The 21,429-nt window shown below is 38.9% G+C and overlaps 1 protein-coding gene across 1 annotated transcript in view; it reads left to right on the top strand.

The window, feature by feature from the left end:
- Positions 1-237: 237 nt before the first annotated feature.
- Positions 238-21,429, top strand: part of ppp2r5a (protein phosphatase 2, regulatory subunit B', alpha isoform) — a 127,893-nt gene continuing 106,701 nt past the window's right edge. The window contains exon 1 of the mRNA XM_052011882.1: positions 238-1,015. Coding sequence (XP_051867842.1) covers positions 856-1,015 — 160 coding nt within the window. The 5' untranslated portion in view covers positions 238-855. The remainder of the gene's footprint in view (positions 1,016-21,429) is intronic.

Raw genomic sequence — 21,429 nt, forward strand, 5'->3', positions numbered from 1 at the left:
TCCAACAGCCAATAACACCGTCGACCATCGTCACTTGCTTTTGAAGACCAGGTCCTGCGCCAACCAAACTTGATGTTGGCCGCCCCGCCTCCGGCCCCTTCTGATTTGCTGCCTGACGACCAACATCGCCCCTTACGCACGCGGAGGGGGGGGTGCGCGGCGTTCCGCTTTTCCGATTGGCGAACCGCACGTCGATCGGGGGGGGGCCCCTCCCTCCCACCAACATTTCCGCTCAGTGAGATTGGTTGGTCGCAGCGCGATTGGAGTGTGTTTTGGAGCGCGCGCGAGGGAGGAGGCGACAGTTGGTGGCTCCTTTTTTTTTTGTTTTTTTTATTATTATATAATTTAAAAAAAGGATAATTGAAATCACTGTTGACCTTCAGGGGATTCGGTCCGTCGAAGGGGCGGAAGGAAAAAAAAGAAACTGTTGCCCGTTTTCCTCTGGAGAAGCGAGGGCGGGAGGCGGCTGTGGTTGCGCCCGTTGATGGACAGGCAGGAGACGGGCTGCGAGTGAAGGCGACGGGGGCAGGTCGCGGGGAATGACAGCGCACTAGCCGGCTCCGTGGGGATCGTCAGCTGGAGACGGCCGCCAGCCACTCCCAGGGGAGGGGGGGGGGAGCGGAGCAGGCCCCGGGGGGGCTGGGGAAGGAGCTCCGGCCCTCGCCGCCGACGTTAACTTCTGTACATTATTAGCTCGCACCGTGTTTTATTTTTGCCTCCCTTCCCGTGGGTCACTTGTTTTATCGGACCTGGTTCACACACGCACGGCCGATCGTCCCCCCTCCACCACCACCTTCCCCAAACCCCCCCTCCACTCCTCCTCCTGTCGCTGTGGTGGCTGGTCTCTAGAAGAAGATGTCGGCAGCAGCGGCCGTGGTGACAGCGGCGGAAAAAGTGGATGGGTTCACCAGGAAATCCGTGCGGAAGGCGGCCAGGCAGAAACGATCGCAGGGATCGTCGCAGTTCAGGAGTCGAAGCAGCCCGGTGGAGATCCAGCTTCTCCCGCCCCTCAAAGGTACCGACGTTCTGGGACTAACCTTGCTCGTTTAAGGATGTGTGAATCCGGGTTCGAAAAACGCACCTATCGCCCTTCCAAGTGTAAAGGATCAAAGACCTCACTCAACCCACCCAGCCCTTGCCCCCACCCCCAGATCGCCCATCGGTATCCGAGTAATGACCCCCCACTCGTTCATCCATGAAAAAAACATGGTCGAGAAGGTGCCTCGTACTAGAGCCTGTAGGACCTAGGATACACCTGGACCCGCGTAGTCAGTTTATACTTTTTTTCCCATAACGCAGCACTATTAACGTAGCTAAACCTAAGATGTTTCACCGTAGAATTATCAACCAAATTTGACGTAAAGACATATTAAGGAGGTTGACCAAACATTTGGCAGCATTTTGACGTCGACTGTCCATTTTATTCTACAGCAGTATTTTTGCTTTCGGTTATATGTTTTGGGTCTTAAGGAGCATCTTATGCAGAGGCAGGATGCCTTGGGGGGTGGGGTGGGTGAATTCCAGAGTTTGGGTAGTGCTTTCCAGTCTCTTTTGTTGGTATGATCCCGTTTAAACACTGGGAATTTTTTTTGTGACCTCAGGATGCTGCAGACATCATGCCATGTAAATTTCACCAACCCTTACCAAGTGTTTTTGCAACTTTTTAAAATCTTTGTCGCCCCCAGATTGCGCTGGGAATCGTTGGTTTAGGGCATTAAAATTTAAAAGTTCTGGTTGCTAGTGGTGGAGCTATTAAAATTGGAGTTACTCAAGGGTCCAGATTTTAAGAGTTGTGAGCTGGAGGAAATTACAAAGGTGTGGAGGAATTGGAAAACAACAAACACAATTGTAAAATTGGTGGTTTAACTAGGAGCCAGTGTAGTTCAGAGTGTACACAAGTGATGGATGAATTGGACTACGTTTGTGTTAGGATGTGGCAGCAGAGTTTTGCATTTTCAGGTTTATGAAAAAAGATTGAAGGAATAATCAAGTCTAGAGGTAACTGGTATGTGGATGTGTGACTCTTTTGCACTAAGGCACTCTTTTGCACTGGTGGGATATGGAATCTAAAGTTCATCTTGGAATTAAAAGTTGCTACTGACATTGCAGTCTGGTCCTCTCTCAGATGTTTACCAGAGAGATTGTTGGAGTTGTTATTGCTATGTTCTTCCCAATGTATAATGAGAGGAAATTTTTAACTAATGCATTTCTGGATTTTGGAGAAGCAATCTGACAATTACGGTTAATTGTAAGGATCAAGGGAAGTGTTGATAAGATAGAGCTTGGTGCATTAAGTGCACGTGTGGAAATTTCAGCTATGTCTTAAAATAATGTTTGTGACATTAGCATTTAACATTAGCATGTGGATAAGTAATGGGAAGGGCCTAGTAGGACACCATTTCCAGTGATGCATGAGTGGAAAGAGAAGACATTGCAAATGACTTTTATTTTGGTTATGACCAGATAGATTAAAACAAAATCTGGCTATTGGAGAGGCATTGCAAGAGGCTGTTTTAGCCATCTGTGTAGAAGTAGAACAGCATGCGAGTTAAGGGTTGAGGCAGTTAGTGCCTGAATCCTCCCAATGGATTGCAATATGGAGATTTTGTTTCTCATTCATTGATATATACAGAGTTCAAATGTTTACTGCTTCATACTGGCTGCATTTTGTATCATGTACAATATGCACTGTAGTTACTTGCCAAAGCTTTCTTTATCAGCACATAGGATTACGTAGGATCCTCGTGAGCCTTAGAATGTCATCTATTGCAAAAGCCGCCAAGTTTACCTCCATGGAATCCTTTATTCTCCCTAAGAAATGTTAACATTTCTCGATTCATTGCTGGTCAAAATCCACCTAGTAGCACTATGGGAGAGCCTTCGCCGCAAGGATTGAAATGGTTCAAAAAGATGTGTCACCAACAGTTTTCAAGGGATTTAGAGAATGGCCTTTATGTTGAATTTGCCAATGATCTTGGGGCAAACAAAGCTCTTGTTCAGGTGAAGTGCAACAGGAATTGCACCAGTGTAGTTTCTTAATGTGAGGAGCTTCTTTTGGAAATGGATGCAAGAATTTCAATATACATGGAGTTTGCTCTTTATAAGCAAGATATTGATGCAAGTGGGTCCTTTTCCTCTCCAGTAACGTCAATTCCAGAACATTAGCTCTCACACAGCTTGAAAAGTTTAAAGATTCAGATTTTTACCTCCCATTCATCAAGAATGTGTAGAGCTTGATTTCAACTCACACTTGCTCAGAAATATCAAAGTTCAGATACTACATCATTTCTCTCCACCTGTCAAGCCACCGAGTATTAAAGCTCAAAAAGCTGCCTTTTTAGTCTTAGTGTTGAATTTCTCTATCCCTGGACTTAACCCACGAACATTCAGAGATTAAAAGAATTTACTGATCTTTAAGTTAGTAAAAATTAAGCTAGTAGTGTGAAACCGTCAGAAAATATTTAAGATAAAGATATAAAATATAATGATGGTTTCTTAAAATTGGGGTTTCATTTTATGTCCTAATATGCACATGACAGCATTGCTGAAATTTGTTTGGCATTGTTCAGTGTGCCAAATAGAATGAGAAGCAATTTGATGCATACTTGCTTACAGAAATGCTTATGACTGCATCATTTTATTGCAGAGAAAGCTGATAACTTGCTCTCGTGAAGTATTAGTTCACTGATTTCAGAGTGACTTTTATGAGTATATCGCCGTGAAATAAAAACTGGTTTTGCAGTGCAGAATCTTGATGTTGGAGAACTACTAGCAAATTCGTAGGCATTTGTTCCAGCAAATCACTTCTGTTTTGCAACTTGTTGGTCTTTAAATTTGCATGTTCAGTTCTGTTTCCTGCATTTCATATAACTATCTGGGGATGGTGACACTAGAATTATCTTGTGATAATCTAATTAATTACCTTGTAATAATCAATTAACCTAACAATTGTGGAAATTTAGTCATTTTTCTCCTCTTCCTGTTGTGATTTTAAAGCAAACAAATAGTAAATATTAAATCATTTTATATTAATTCTCAACTCCCCTTTGGAATAATGGGAAAATTATTGGACTACACTTGCATGCACATAGCTCCTTTCACATTTTTACTGCCATTTGACATTGGTCTCCTTATGAAATGCCTTGAAGTATTTATTACAATGACTGCTGCAGTTGGTGTTAAGTTTAATCTGTTTCTTGTTCAATATTTGAAGTTCTGGTGTTCAAATGCAATAAATGTTACTATTGTGTTAATTTAATGTACCCAAGTAAATTGTAGTTATACTATAATGTCCAAAGCTACAGAAGTGTGTACGTGGATTAAAATAGCTTTGGAATACACCCAAGGCAAAAAAATCTTAGTAATCAAATCTAATATTACCGTGACATCACTGAAATTTAGTAATCATTTATGATTATCTCATAGAATCACTAGCTTTGCAAGAATATTAATCCATATTGGGCATTATGTATATTTATCAGTCTTCATTTGTGCATATGATTAAAAAGCATCTTTTAATACGGGAAAATATTGAGATTGTTACATTTTATTTTGGGTGAAATGTAATGTTATAGCAGAAAAAAGAGTTTAAAAACTTTCAGGATATTGGATTCTGTAGCATCATGGCAAGCTATTCCTTGCAAGTTGCTCTGTACTTAACTTCCTAAAATGAAGTGAGCCCATTGTTATTTTGTGTAATCAGAATTCATTTATTGCACACCAGCCTTTAAGAAGATGTGATTAATTAAATAGTGTTTCTTTGCAGCATTATGCATTTAGGAGAGGTACTCCTACCAAGAAAAAATTGCAATACTTTTGAACTTGTTATTAAAGCTGCAAACCTATTCAATTTTCTGTTGCTATGTGCAGTGTGATCATATTAAACTCTTTGCATGATTTTCTTCATTTGGCACAAAATTGTTCTTTGCCCTCTCTGGTCTACTGCCAGCAGCATATCAACTCCCCTGTCTCTTTCTCCCTTGCTTTTTGCCTGGCATGTCTCTCAATCTTTTCCCTCAAGTAAGCCACACTTAAAAATGTAGCAGAAATTCATCTGAAGTTTTTATTTCCATACTGTTCAATGGTGTTAATCAGCTGCCATAGAAAATAATTCCAGTAAACAGCATGGTATTGGATTATTAAATATATTCAACTTGTATAACTTGGTAAGATCTGCAGCAGTCTGCCTTCTTAGATTGATCTGAACTAGCTAAATCAAGGCTATCAACAATTCAGATTTCAGTGTTAAAGACATTCACATTCTACTAGTGCCCATTGTCTCCTGATATTATTGTCCTTGGTCCCATTTTTAAAATAATTTTTAATGCTATTATCATACACTTTACTACCCTCTACTGGATCTATATGGTACGATGGATCCAGTGCTGATTCTGCAATGGTCATACTAATGTTTTTGATTCCATAACCAGTTCCTATAGCATCCACTCATAATTGTGTGATGTTCCTGATTTAAGCTGGCTAAGTAGTCCCAGCTTTGTAAGATCTATTATCATGGATACTACCTTGTGTTTAGAGAAAGTCCACGTCATGGTTTAAAATTTCTTATTGGCTATAAGATTTTGGATAAAATAGCCAAGTTTTAGACAGTAGTGGTGATAGATTGGAGTGTGGTTTATTTCCATAGAATTATTTGAAGTTCTGATAGTTTTTTTTGTGAGCATTCCATAGGTTTATTATCAAACTGACATAATCCAGTGTTAAGATGTTTTGTTTAATGGGAGTAATTCCTTTGTAATGGGGGGGGGGGGTGGGGGTGGAAGATTACATTTTATAAAAAGAACAAGAAAATAAGAGGATCTGCATGAGTGATATGGCAAACATCAATATAATTATTTTTAGACTAAATTCTGATAAACAGACTGTTCTGCAGTACTTAACTACTGTATTGCAAAAAATCAGACTACCGTTGGAATTTGTTCTTCATGCTGTTGGCTTGATTAAATGTAATTTGTTGTAGATGCTGCTTTGCAGTGTATTGGCAAATGCTCTGGTGAAACTTGTTACCAATAGACTTTTTAAGCTGGTTAAATTTTAAATTACTTAAGGAAGTGCCAAAACCATTTAAGAAGACATTACATTAACTGAACATCACATATCATAAATGTTGTCTCTTGCAAACTGGTAACCTGCTAATACCTCTATGAAACTGGGTGCTACATTTGCTTTACTGAAACAATATGTAGTAGGCACAATACAACCTAACATCATTAAGGCTGTTAGATTTAAGAATTTCTTGGCTTGTTTTTATTTTCTGCTTGAATGGACCTTTCAAAGCACCTTTAAAATATTGTATTCCCATTTATTTGATATTATTTTCAAGAATGATTTTTGCAATGTATCCATAGGATACTGTTGTGGTAATTCTGTTAAGGTGCTGTGATGGTGAGTTCTTGATGAAATTGTTGCATATGGTTATAAGATTTACGATATAAAATAAAGGGAAAATGTATATTTAAAATATTTCTGTTCTACTGTTTCCCTTTTTGACAGTAACACATTCCGGTCAAAAGATATGGTTATGGGAACAGTGATTTTCTTTTTTTACTACAGAATAGCCACACCTTCTGTGGCTAATGTAATGGCGATTCTGATGTGTTGCCTGAGACACCCTGGCCTTGTGTGCATGACAATATGAGAGGCAAATTCAGGGTGGAGGTGGGTGCAGTCAAAACATGTTGATAGGAAATGGAGAAGCTATTGTAAATTTTCATGATCTTTATTATTTTCAAGGTAATTTAATTGTGATTTTAAAGTAGAAATTATCTTTTGCCGTTATTGTATATAATTTATTTTTTTGCTCTTTCTGCAGAGGGAGGAATGTTATTTTTCTAATATCTATTCATTTAACAAGCCTTTTGCCACTAAGCAATATTATTGGGAACCCTGCTTTGTAAACTTGGAATCTTCTTCCTTTACTCAAAACCCTCTTGGATGGTTTTAGACTTATTGTTTGGTCCACTTAGTCACATGTATTCCTTCAGTGGTTTTCCAATGTCACTGAATTTATTGACAAGATCCAGTTTTATTCCTCCTTAAAATTCATCAACTTTGATCCCCACCATTTCCAGTTCTTTCCATAGAGACATAGTGCAATACAGCCCTTTGACGCAATGAGTTCATGCCAACCACAGTGCCCACCCAGCTAGTCCCAATTTCCTGCATTCTGTCCATATTCCTCCAAGCCCCACCTATCCAAGTGCATTTTAAATGATACTGTTGTACCTGCCTCAACCACTTCCTTTGGCAACTGATTCCATATACTCGCCACCCTCTGTGTGGGAAAAAGTTGCCCCTCGGGTCCCTTTTAAATATTTCCCCCTTACCCAAAACCCTGTCTGGATGCATCACAGCTTGGTATGGTAACTGCTCTGTCCAGGACAGCAAGAAGCTGCAGAGAGATGTGGACACAGCCCAGCACATCATGGAAACCAGCCTTCCATCTATGGACTCTGTCTATACCTCTCGCTGCCTTGGTGAAGCAGCCAGCATAATCAAAGACCCCACCTGGGTCATCCTCTCTTCTCCCCTTTCCCATCAGGCAGAAGCCTGAGGGCACACACCACCAGGCTCAAGGACAGCTTCTATTCCACTGTGATAAGACCATTGAACGGTTCCCTTATAATGATGAGATGGACTTCTGACCTCTCAGTCTACCTTGTTATGACCTTACACCTTATTGTCTACCTCCACTGCATTTCCTCTGTAGCTGTGATACTTTACTCTGTATTCTGTCATTGTTTTTACCCTGTACTACCTCAATGCTCTGTGTAATGAATTGATCTGTATGAACGGTATTGCAAGACAAGTTTTTCACTGTACCTTGGAACAAGTAACAATAATATACCAATACCTGCGGTCCCTAGTTTTGGACTCCCCTACCCAGTGTGCTAAATGCCATTTTCACCACCCTGTCTACCTGTGCTTTCAATGAGCTTTGCACTTGTGTTACGTACCAGCAACAAAAGAAACACACCGAGTCATGTACAAGTGTTATGTATAACTGCAAGAGGTCCTGGGTTCAAATCCTGGATGAGCCCCCAATTTTGTTACTTACCAGCAACAAAAGAAACACACAGTCATGTATAAGTGTTACAAACTATTTCGTTAATAACTATTTACGATAATAAGAAAAAAAAGTTAGATATTAAACATTAACCCCAAAAACTAAACTTGAAGTGTGTGTGTGTGGGGCAAATTCCCAAACTCCAAGTCCAGGAATAGTTCTCAACGTTGAGTTCAGCAAGCCATAAGGTGAAACGTGAGCAAAGGCTTTTGCAAAACCGCCGTTGACTGAAGAGGAAATATAGAGAAAAATTATGAAATCCAAATGTTCCACGATGGAACCCATACGACATCTCAATCACTGATGATTTCCACTGCTTTGTTCTGAAGTATCTGCCACCCCGAAAGGCATTCGAGATGTGGCCATCCACAGAAATAACTGTTTCCTTCTACAGGTTAACGACAAAGTGGACTCCACTGGATTATTCCAAAAATCCATAAATGGATTGTAGTGACAGACATAGTTATTGTTTTTCATCCATCAATACAGAGACCAGCAGGCAGTGACCCTCTCTTCCTCTCTCTCTTTTCTGATTGAACCAGAATGTCAGCACGTTGTTATCTTCTGCTGTTGTCATAATGACAACACATGCACACACACACACTCCTGTACTTATGTCTTAAAGGGACATTCACCAAATAGCAATCTAATTCGTAACACTTGTACTCCTATGGTCCCTCTGTTCCATTACACTCCCTTGTGCCCTACCATGTATGGTACAAGTCCTACGCTGGTTTGACTTTCCAAAATGCATCACCTCACACTTAACTTTTTTGAAATCCATTTGCCACTTCTCGGCCCACTTCCCTAACTGATCAAGATCTCCTTGTAATCTACAATAACGTTATTCACTATTTTGTGCCATCTGCAAAATTCCTGTTTTCATGGGAGTTGCCTGAAAGCATACTTTGCCTTTCAGTCATCTCCTTGAGTCCCGTGATCCACTGAATTATCTCTGCTCCACAGGCTGTTCTCTGGTTTAAATGTGACTGTATACTGCTCTTTCATTGTCTGTGCTTTTGATCACTGAGGCCTCATGCAAACTTGGGGCAAACAATTCCCTCCCTTAAAGGTTCCCTCCCTTAAAGGTTCCCTCCCTTAATCTGCTGCTCTGTTTTTATACCTCTCTTCCTTTTAAGATGCTCTTTAAAACCTACCACTTTGACCAAGATTTTGCTCATCTGCTGTAGTACCTTCTTGCATGGCTTTGTGTCACATTTTGTTGGAGAAAACTTTTGTGATAGGCCATTTGGACATTTTTAACAAGTCCCAATCTTTAGTAAAATGGTGGAGAAACCCAGGTTGTTATTTGCTGCTGATGGAAGTTGTCATTCTTGTTTCATGATCCTTGCGGTAAACTTTTCCATGTGCCACTTAGATTTTCTTTTTGCAGCAAGTGCTCCTCTATTTCCTTTTTTCCTTTGCTATCCTTAATTTCTGAATATGACACTTTGTACATAGAAAAGCTCAGATATTCAATTTGTCAAACCCTTCAGAATTCTTGCTCCCTTTTCATGGAAAAGAAACAGTCATTTTTTTCTCGAGTATCATACACCGATTCTTCTTTGTACACTCTACAAATTCTGAATATTATTTTGAAATGGGAAGAAAATTTAAAACTGAGCTTTCTTTTTGTCCTAATAACATTTTTTAATGCAGGTAATAGGCAATAGAAACAGAAGACACAAAATAACCAGGCAGCATTTTTGAATAATACTTTAGATATATAACATTTCCTCGCAGATAATATGGATGAAAAGTTTTTGAGTAATAATCAAAAAATGGCGAGGGAGTGGGTTGGGGTAGGGGGTGAAAGGGAAGGTTTGTGATACGGTGAACAGTTGGATTGCTTATTTAAGAAAATTTTTTTATATAAAGCAATGGGAAATAATGGAAATTAAAAATGTAAAGAAACAAGAGAAGGGTTGAAAGGAGGTGTAGGTGTTTAGAGTAGAGCCACATTAGGGAAGAAAAGCATTAAAAAAAATGTGAAAAGGGTGGGAAGCTTTCCTTGGCTGGGAATGTGGTAAGGAAATGTGGATAAACATGAACATGCAAAGCATTCCATGTGTCAGTGCAAACACTTCCACTCATTGACCTCTAGTACCAGTTCCTGCTAAGTAAATGGTAAATTAGTTTATTATTGTTACGTGTACTGAGGTACAGTGAAAAACAATGTTTTGCATACCATCCATACAGATCATTTCATTACCTCAATGCATTGAGGTAGTACAAGGGAAAAGGATAACAATGCAAAATAAAGTGTTACAGTTACAGAGAAAGTGCAGGCAGACAATAAGGTGCAAGGCCATGATGAGGTAGATTGTGAGGTCAAGAGTCCGTCTTATCACACTAGGGAATCATTCAATCTTCTTGTAACAGCAGGATAGAAGCTGTCCTTGAACCTGGTGGCACGTGCTTTCAGGCTTTTGTATCTTCTGCCCGATGGGAGGAGCAGAAGAGAGAATATCCAGGGTGTGTGGGGTCTTTGATTATGTTGGCTGTTGTATGTAAATGGGAGCAATAGTTTAGATTTTAAAATATTTATACACTGATTTAAGGCAAAAACAGTGAAATACCTAGTAACAGGAGGATGGCATGTTGTTCATTGAGCTTTGTTGGAAAAATGCAAGAACAGAAAATGGAGATCTGTGGGAGATGGGTAGGGAATCAAAGTTACAAATGATTGGAACTTCACTGTCACGCCGAATGAAACACTTAGTGTGTTTTATATTCTAAGTTATAAATACAGGTGAATTATTTGCCCCAGATTGAGTATATTGGTTCACGAATGGTGATAATGAAGGAAGTAGAACACGTGTTGCATCTCCTGTACATTCATGGCAAGATGCAAAAAATTATGAAGTGGGTATTAGAACAGGATGTTTTGGCAAAAACTCTCCTTTTGGCATGCTGAGATGTCTTTGATGTTGGTCTGTTAGGTGCTAGAAATCTTGAAGAATGATCTGGGATGGTGGATAGGAAGGGAGGGGTAGGGATAGAAACCTGTGGACATGTCAAGAGCTCTGTCGCAAATGGATGTGAAACTAGCTTGGGATCAAAATTTCATGTCTATGGTTTTGTGAGCTATTTGCTAAAAACCCTAAGATTTCTGCTCTAATATCTTAAGCATGATGCCATTTTATTTTTTAATCTACTTGAAACTCCTGCCAGATCTTGTAACAACACATTTATCTGTAATAACTTTCATCTGCCAATTTTGATTCCATGTGTATTCTCACTCCCAACTTTCTATAATTTAGAAATTTGGACACTGGAACAACTTCCTTTTAAATTTTTTTCTAAAAATTAACAACACTGAATATTATTGCATTGCATTGGTAATTGGCTGCCAGCCAGACTTGTGCATTTGTACTCCTTCTGATTGTCTTGTATTTATCCTTTTGTCAATCTGTTTTGATACATTTCAATTGATTCCAAATTTATTGAGTGAGTTCTGCTGCTTGTACTTGAGCCAGGTAAATGTGCATTATCCCAGGAGACTGAATTTGTTTCCTGAGCAGCTTAAACTCAATAGGATCACACAGGGCTTGGCAGGATACAATCCATTCATGTGGGTGGGTCAAAACAACCCCAGCCCATGAAATTAGACACTGCATAGCTGTTGTCTGGAGCTTTTGTAATGTTTGAAAATTTCAGACATTTAGAAGCATTCAAATATAACTTAAAAAAAGGAAATAAATTTAGAAAATTTGTACATAGATTTATTAAGTTTTTGTTATTAAAAAATAATTTTAAATAATTAAAACCATTTCTATAAATACGAAAGTTTCTTGACCTGTAGAATCTCCATTATAATGGATGGACTTGCAGATCTTGTGCCAGGTTAGACTTGGCAAAGAATCCATGGGTAGATTCTCCAACATAATCTCAGCAAGTTCTTGGAAGTCTACTAGTGGAGCCTCCTGACAGATTTGCTGGCCGGAATCTGTTAGTAAGTTCAGGACTCGTGCACTTGGATATACATAGTTAAAAGGGTAAATGTATAAGATCAGTGAAATAAGTAAGCAAATCAGCTCTTTGAGTCTGCTCAACATTGCTTTCCTGCTCTTTTCTTGTACTTGTAGTTCAAATGTCCATCAATTTCCACTTTGAATATATTCTGTGACTCTACCTCCAAAGGGGCAGAGAATTTCAGAGGGTCCCAACCCTTTGACAGAAGGAATTGCCCTTCATCACCATCTTAAAAGGGGATTTTAAACTGTGCCTCCCTTCACTGTCCACCATTTCATGATGGAACAGCCATCATTTACAGCAAGATTTTGCCTCATCCACCTCATTTCTTTGTGCCATGAATTTTGTATGGGCAGCAGTGTTTAAAAAGCAAGTGCCTAGAAACAGCAATCAAAATAGTAACATGGCCACTGCTAGCTCCACATGTTCCTTGAGATACTTGTAAAAAATGCAGTTGTACAACAGCTTGTGTTATAGAGTTACTGAGAATTCATTTTCTGTTGTACCATGGTTTACAAGTATTTGGGGGCACCAGGCTTGAGCAACTGTTGCGCACATTCTGTACCACTGCTGGCACAACCACCAAGTAATTAGTTTGCAATTGCTTGAGATCTGCACTATTTGTGGTGGTCAAAGAAAGCAGAGTGGTTATTTGGAACCTGTTAACGGCAATAAATTAGACATGTAGGAAAACTATGAATCTGTTAAATTTTCTTTTAAACTGGTAGTTGTTTTAATGTAATTGTCAGTTTTATTGTGTTGATATCTACTCTGCAGTCCAGATTTAATGTTATTTTTCAAATAAATCCAAGATTTTAATAGTATTTCAATCATGTGACATGCAAAAAAAAACTTGTCAGCAATTGGTAGTTTTTCTTGTTGTGGTTCCTCCTTTGTAACTCAGTATCAGCTCAGTAACTTGATTTTCCTGAGCTGGTTAAATGAAAATTCAGTTCATATTGCAAGCAAATTACAGTTTACAAGGAGGTCCATACGAGAGGTCTAATAAGGCCAGACATACACAATGAACGTAGGATCTTGGTGTATAAATCCAAGGTTCACTGAAGGTTGCAGTACAATTGGATGAGGCAGTGAAGAAAGCATTCTGGATACTTGGCTTCATTAGCTGGGACATAGAATATAAGATCAGGGAAATTATGGAACAACTTTATAATAGACTGGTTAGGCCATAGCTGGAGTGCAGTTCTAATAGCCACACTATAGGAAGGATGTTAATAAACTAGAAAGAGTACAGAAGCGATTTACCAGGATGTTGCCTGGACTTGGGGGCCTGAGTTACGATGAGAGGTTGCGTAAACTATGATTTTATACCCTGGAATGTAGGAGATTGAGGGGTGACCTGACAGAGGTATATATGATCATGAGGGGCATAGACAGGGTGAACACACGTAGTTTTTCTCCCCGTGGAGGGGGTGCTAAAAACAAGAGGGCATAGGTTTAAGACCAGAGGTGAGAGATTTAAAAGGACATCAGGAGCAGCTTCTTCACGGAAAGGGTGGTGTGTATTTGGAATGAGCTGCCAGAAATAGTGGTTGAGGCAGGCACATTAGCAACATTTAAAAGCCATCTAGATAAGTACATGGATAGGAGAGGTTTAGAGGGCTGTAGGCCAAATGCAGGCAGATGGGACTAGCTCGCTGGGCGACACAGTCGGCATGGACGAGTTGGGCCGAAGGGCCTGTTTCCGTGCTGTAAGACTCTATGACTCTGTGATTGCACTGGATTGGGTTCACAGGAGATTCACCAGGATATTGACTGGGATGAAGCATTTCATTTATGAGGAGAGACTCGATAGACTGGGTTTGTTTTCCTTTTAGCTGAGGGGGAACCTGATAGAGATGTACAAAATTGTGAGGGGCATTGATAGGGTAGATAGCAAGAAACTGCAATGCGGAACACACATCCTGATGGGTAGTGCAGGTATAACTTAAGAAGTATTTAGATAAGCACTTGAATTACCAAGGTGTAGAAGTTTATTGACTCGGGGCAGGTAAAGGGGATTAGTATAGGTAGGTACTTGATGATTGGTATAGGTTTGGTGGATGGAAGGGCTTGTTTCTGTGCTGTATAGCTCTTTCTACGACTCACATGCAGTTTATTGCATAATAGGGTGAATTGTTTCTTTTAAATGTTTACACCAATATTTTCGATGATTGATTGTTACAAATACTCCAAGTAAAAGGACATGATCCTTTAATTTATATGCATTGGGATTTACAATACATATCAATTATTTTCATTACTTTTCATCTTTTAATGTGAAACTGTAAACTTGTTGAATTGTACTTGTAGCTCTCTTAAAGGTATAGCAATGGTTGCTTGCATAATGACGTAACTTGTGTGTACTTTTTTTTTATATTGAGTAGAATATTAGCTATGATAAAAACAGAAAATGCAGGGAAAACCTGGCCATGCATTATCTGTAGAGAGAGAACGGGCATTAATATTTTGAATTGATGACCTTTCCTTTGAAGTACAAAAATGTCAAAATCAAGCAGATTTTAAGTTGTAGAGAAAAACAGAGCTGGAGAGAAATAAAAACATATGTGATGGGATGGAGGCCAAAGAAACTGAATGACATGAATAGTCCTTAAATAAAATTTAAGAGAGATGCATTTTACTTGTGGTTACAAAGTGCAAATCTCCTATAGTTGGCTTAATATTTGACTTGTTTGCTGGTAACAAATATATTTGATATCTTGTATGAAAGGTGTCACCCAAAGGCAGATGATCATCTTTATCTAGAGAGATGACTTAATCTGGGTTATTTGACAATTTCAAATTTATTGTGGCAATTAGGGCCTGGCTAGCAATACACATGAATGAATCTTTAAAAAGTTATGGAGCTACTTGCATTAATAAGAGTTGCTCTTCATTCCCTGGATTTGCTGTACAGTCAAATTATTCACATAAACTTAATTCTTGAAGAGCAGTAGGAGTGGCCAGATAATGAGAAATGTCAAATGAAACTCCAACACTATTGGTGGCAGCAAATAGAGATTAATATATTACTTATTCCCAAAAATGACCTTCTCCCTCCATTTAACGGTACATTAAATTCAGTGTTTTCTGATTGAGTGGAGGTTCAGAAACTAATCGGCAATGGTTGCTGGTAGTAGTGAGAATGGAAGCCAAAAAGTGAGGCTAGTATTGGTAAAACAACAAAGGAGTCAAAGTCATTCCAGCAGAAACAAAAGTATGTATAGGACTGGTTATTTCAGTGTGCGATTCTTAAACGAAAGAGCAAAAACAAAATGGTCTAGATCAATTAGTTGTGGGCATGCTATGTTGGCACCGGAAGCGTGGCGACATGTGCAGGCTGCCCCCATAACATTCTACGCAAAGATGCATTTCACTGTGTTTTGATGTACGTGTGACTAATAAAGAAATCTTATCAGTTATGCTATGCTGCAACATATTGTGAGAGTGGTACAGCTAGAAGAGCTGCTGCCTCAAAACTTCAATGACCCAGGTTGAATCCTAACCTCCGGTGCTGACTGTGGAATTTGCACAATGTCTCTGTCAATTATGTGGATTTCCTCTGGGTGCTCCCGTTTCTTCCTATGTCCAAAAGCAATGTGGATTAGTAGGTTAATTGGCTACCGCAAATTGCCCATACTGTGTAGTTGAGTGGTAGAATATGGGCATGATTGATGGGACTGTAAATGGAATGAAATGGGATGAGTGTAAATGGGTGCTTGATAGTCGGTGTGGATTCAGTGGGCTGAAGGGCCTGTTTCTGTGTTCTATAGTTTTATAACAAAATGAAGCTTACAGGCATATATTTACAAAACCTGCAAAGTAATTCAAGAAAAAAAAGCTGCAGATATTCATGACACTTTGAAACTATATTTAAAGGGAAACACATTCAGAATTGACAGGATCAATTGAACTTGCATTGAGTCACTAATTTTATGAATTTCTACAAGATATTTACATGCAGGTAAATCAATTACCAGTATGAAACTTCACATTAATTGACTAACAACTCTAATCGTCTTGTGGCCTTGTAAGCAATAAAGAACTGAGATACACCAATCATGTGGTAAACAGCTGCAATAACAACACTTTTATTACTCCTTTTATTGAACAAAATGCCTCCAAGGACATTGCACTGGAGCTTTATCAATCATGATTTTAGATATCAAGTTGTCTAAGGCAATTTTGGATTGAATGATCAAAAGCTCGATGAAAGAGATAATTTTCAAGAAGCATCTTGAAAGAGGAAGTGAGTGCAAAGCTAGAGTTGTTTAGTGAGGGAAATATAGAGCTTGTCATCTTGGCAATCAAAAACCTGGCAGCAAGTGGTTGGGTAGTCTTTGCTCAGTGGCTAGCCTCCTTATGTGCGATAATGATTCAGTGATTCCAGGTGAAGTGAGATGGATTTTACGGAGGATATTAGCATAAAAAGAGTATGGTTGAATATGGAGTAGATGAAAAGTGACAGTGGATAATATTTTGGATGAAGGAGGCAGAAGAAGAAATAGTGGGAGAGGCAACTTGATGATAGTCCTGACCTTAAGCCTGAGGGAGATAAAAATCCACGATCTCTTCACACTTGCCTTTGGAGATGAGCATTTCAGGAGTGTAGTTGGTTGTGGGAAAGCGAATTTGAAATTTCAGCCAAAGGGAAAGCTACACTGATGCTTCATGGCTAAGCAAACTCTGGCAGTGAATAACACATAAATATTTGTCAAGTTCATTGCATTTTAAAGCCCTGCAGTTTAAGAGAATGACGATATGGACAATACCAGGAAATGGCACTTTTGAAAGGAACAAGGACATCAAAAATTGAGATCTTACTGTTGGAGAGGCTGAAAAGAGGATGTTTGAGAGTATATTTATGAAGCTTGTGGGTTTGCCAGAATGGATGATGCCAGTAGAGAATTAAGGGAAGACAGCAACTTGTGGGTAAAAAGGTAGATGAGGGCACGCTCAAGTATTACCTTATGCCAGTAGTTAAGATCTTGGCAGTGGAAAAAATGAGATCGAACAATGCCTGTGGACATAATTGGTAGGGATGTAAGAGGCTATTAATGGTAGGTGCATCAGAGGATAGAAAATAAATCATAGAGTTTTGCATGGGTACGTAGTGAATTTAGATAGTTAGGCCAGAGAAGTTAGAAAAGAGGGAACTAAGTGAATTGGACTGCAGATTGAAGTCATTTAGAATGGAAAGTTGTCTTGGGCTAGGGAAGAGAAAGTGGCAGAGGAATAGAAGTGATCTGCCAAAAATGATAGGATAAAAGTGATGGAATATTGAGCTACTTTAGAGGTTCTTATTTAGGTGGGAGAGAATTGCTAAGGAGTTCTCTCATGATACGGTGGTTGGTGTTAAGAAGTCAGATTTATGAGTAGTTAGCTGGGTGAGATAATTGCTTTCAGTAAGGTTGGTTGAATAGGGTTGTTGGTGGGGTGCGCTGGGTTGTTGAAACAGTTGAGATTGCTGCTGGGAATAGTCAGTAGTGTAGAGAATGTCATGGATAGCACTTTGGGAGTCTGAAAGGCTGAGGCAAGTTAATGGAGTGATGGTTGGACAGATGATGAGCTGAGTAATATTGAATGGGAGGATTTATCTGGAGAGCCACATTTCAATAGAAAGAGAACATAATTGGATGGTTATTGCATAGAAACTACAATCAAGGTAAATTGGTATTGGGGTGAATAGCCTACACAGCTTAATTACATTTACCTTTTCTTGTCTTTTGCTCAGTACCTAGAATAAGACTTCACAAGAAAAGGATCAATGATATAGATAACTTATAAAGAGGAACAGTGAAATATTGGATATGACAGAGGGAGTGAAAATAATTAAGGGCTTAGCACCTTTGAAAGTAGAAACATTGCCAGGTGCAAATAAAATGTATCCCATGTTAAACAAAATGAGGCAGGAAGTAAGAGGCTCTGACTATATTTTCAATCCATTGTGGTTGCAGATGTGGTGCTGGAGAATTGTAGAACTGCCAATATAGACTGTTACAGAAATTTGAGATTGTGGTTTATTAAATTATTACAGGCTCATTAGCCTAACGTTGGTGGGGGACAGATTATTAGAAAATTCTGAGCTAATTATTGATCCTAAATCATTCTTGAGCTTTAGATTATTCAAGAACAGTCAGCATGGATATATTAATAAAAGGTTGTGTCTGACTGATTAGATTGGGTTTTTCAAAGAAGAAAAATAAGGGTGGCGCACTTGATGTGTGGCAGATTGGTCAGAAAAGTAAAGTTCCATGAGGTCGAAGGGAAAGTGGAAAGTTGGCTCAATGACATGAAACAAAGGATAATGGTTGAAGGGTATTTCAGTGATTTTTTTTAAGGCTGCTTGCAGTAGGATTTTGCAAATACAAGGTCTCTTGCTGTTAATAATATATGCAAATCATTTGGATTTGAACATAGAAGCCAAAATGTTTTGGGTTTAAATATAGAAACCACATTTAAGAAGTCTGCAAATGACACCAAAACTGGTCACGTAGTTAATAATGTTGTAGCCTGTAGGAAGGTATAAATGAATTGGTTAGGTGAGCCGAAAATGGCAAATAGAAATAGCCCAGAGAAGTAAGAGGTAATGCGTTTGGAGGGTCAAACAAAACAAGGAAATGAACAATAACTGTTAGGATATTGATTTGTATTGGAACTTGAGTGTGCATGTCTACAAATCAGAGGTGCTGGGGCCAGTTTTATGGGAGACCTTTCTATTATTGTCTGAGGCATAGAATTCTAAGAGGAGGCTCATTCTTGATCTATACAGCAGTTGTGGTCGTCTTGCAGGAAATGTATGATAACATTGTCAAAATGCAGGGGAGATTTATGAAAATGCTGCCAAGGTTGGCAAATTTTAGTTGGGGTTGGCTGGAGTTTCTTTGTAATAGATAATCCAGATAATAAAAGTGAATCAACAGGAGAGACCTTCATGGAGTAAATTGTAAGGCACCTTTAAGTCAAAAAATCAGGGGATATAAATTTAAGGTAATGGGTAATGGTATTTCAGAGTAATTTGGATTTTTGTTTTCATTCAAATAGTGGTGAGCATCTGCCACAGCTGCCTGAAAGGATGGTGGAAGCAAAAACCCACATCTAATTTAAAGAGTACGGAGTTGTACAGTACAGAAGCAGGCCCTTCGGCCCAGCATGTCCATGACGACCTTTTTGCCCACCTACACTAATTCCGTTTGCCTGCATTGCGATCGTATCCTTCTATGCCTTGCCTACTTAGGCCTGTCTAAATGCTTCTTAAATGCATCTAATTCCACAACCTCCACTGGTAGTACATTCCTGATATCAACCATTGTATATTAAAAAAAAAACTTACCCTTCAGATCTCCCTTAAAACTTCCTGTCACAAATAGAGGGATAAAGTTCTAATAGAATCATGTTGATTCATATTTTCTTATGATTCAGAAAGAGGCCATTCTGTACAAACAGAGCAGTCCCAGCCCTGGATAAGGACTTGATTAGCTCTAGCTGGAAAGTGGGTATAGTCCAAATTGCTCTGTATTTGGCCAATGTGAACATATTGGTCTAAATGACTGCTTCATGCTGAAAATTTCTGATTCCATGGAGCTAATGAGTACAATATCAGGGCCTAAAAGAAAACTAAGCAACAGTCGTATGTAAATTTCTGGTGTGGAGATGAGTGAAAATGCAGCTTGGTGATGATGACAGGCATCCTGGTAGTAATAAAAGAATAATCTTTGGAAATTGATTCAACCCCTATATTAATGTATGGAGAGTGAGTCATTTATGGACTAAAGATTGACCCAGAAGGGTCAGCAAGATCAGAAGGGGAAGTTGCTTAGGAAGTTAGTGGAAGAGCAATCAAGAAATATGAAATGATATTAAAGAAACCAGGTACAGAACAAACTGAAGATAAGTTTCTCAAAGTCTACTAATTAGTGTGAACATTAAGCTAGATCCAAGTACCTTTGGAAGAAGCATACATTCATCCTGGTGAGCAATATAGAATCCACTAGCAGAAGTAAGCTTCAATCTAGTCTGAGACTTTAGTTAGTCATCAGAGGTATCCTGGAAGTCAGGAGGACGTGGAATAGACAAACCTTGTGATGTTATGGGTATTTGATCTCGTCTGATAGACTTCTTTTGTCTATCAAATTAATATTTGAACTTCCTCCCAAACATTAACTGGTTTCTCACCCTTGTGTTGTGTTATATCACTGTAACCATAGTGAAGCTGTTATTTTAGTATACTCCATGGCCTGTGGCCAGTATGTTTATCCCAACATAAAGTTAATAGTGAAAGTTTTTCACAGCACAAACTCTGAGATCCATCAGATATTAAATATCAGTCCATGGTTTCATTGTTTTTATGAGGTATCCCAGTGCCGTCATTTTTTTGTTGGAATGGGAGACATTTGATCCCTTCTCAGCTGTCTTCATTTTGCAGAGAAAGGGAGGGAAATGAAGCTGCAACTTGATGCCGATGATTAGACTTGAGATTTATTAAAGGTTGCATTTGCTCAAGGATCTTTATGAAATAATAGAAAGCAAAGTGTAAACTGTGCTTTCAAATTAAGGATCGGTAGTCAATTGATACACTTGAGAAACATGCTGCATGTTTTGGAGGTGTGTTTATCCTAAAACAAGGGAACGATGTCATATGTTGACAGATATAACCCATTTTTTTTTCCCCATAACTCATTTTTAAAGCTGCCTTTCCTTGTAATATTATGTAAATGTTTTTGTTAAATTGTATGTTTGAAAGGCATTCATCATAGTTCTACCACATTTTAAAAAATTACATAAAATAAAGGCTCGTGGAGCTTGGGTTAGCATATTCACATCGATAGAAGACTGTTTTCTTTAACCAGAATAAGAATTAACAGTCTGCCAACATGAAAATACTTTGTTATTAGTGGAGGGCCACAAGAACCTGTACTGGACCATCAGCTATTCACAATTCGTGCAAATTAGTTAGACTATAAGATTTGTTGCATTCTGATGATACAAAGTGGGATGGATCAAAGATCAGCCATTTAGGATTGAGATGAGAAGAAAGTGAACTGTGAGGAGGACACGTGTTGTAAAAGAGCATGTGGTCAAAACGTGGAATATGGAGAACATTGTAAGAAAATGTGAGGTGAAAACAGAAAACACTGGAAGCACTCAGCGAGTTGGGTGTTATCAATAGAAGTAGAAGCAATTAACATTTCAAATCAAAAGACCCTTCAGTTCTGGTGAGCGATGGCTAGGACATAGGGAATATCTCTGATAAGGTGAGATCAGGGTTGCTGAAGCAATTCTAGTGTTTACAGAGCTGTCTGATTGATGAGTTAATGAGGGCAGCTAGAGAGAGAAAACTAACCAAGGTACATGTAAAAGCTGTAAAATGC

Source organism: Pristis pectinata, chromosome 3 (genome assembly GCF_009764475.1).
Source record: "Pristis pectinata isolate sPriPec2 chromosome 3, sPriPec2.1.pri, whole genome shotgun sequence".
In the NCBI taxonomy this organism is placed as follows: domain Eukaryota; kingdom Metazoa; phylum Chordata; class Chondrichthyes; order Rhinopristiformes; family Pristidae; genus Pristis; species Pristis pectinata.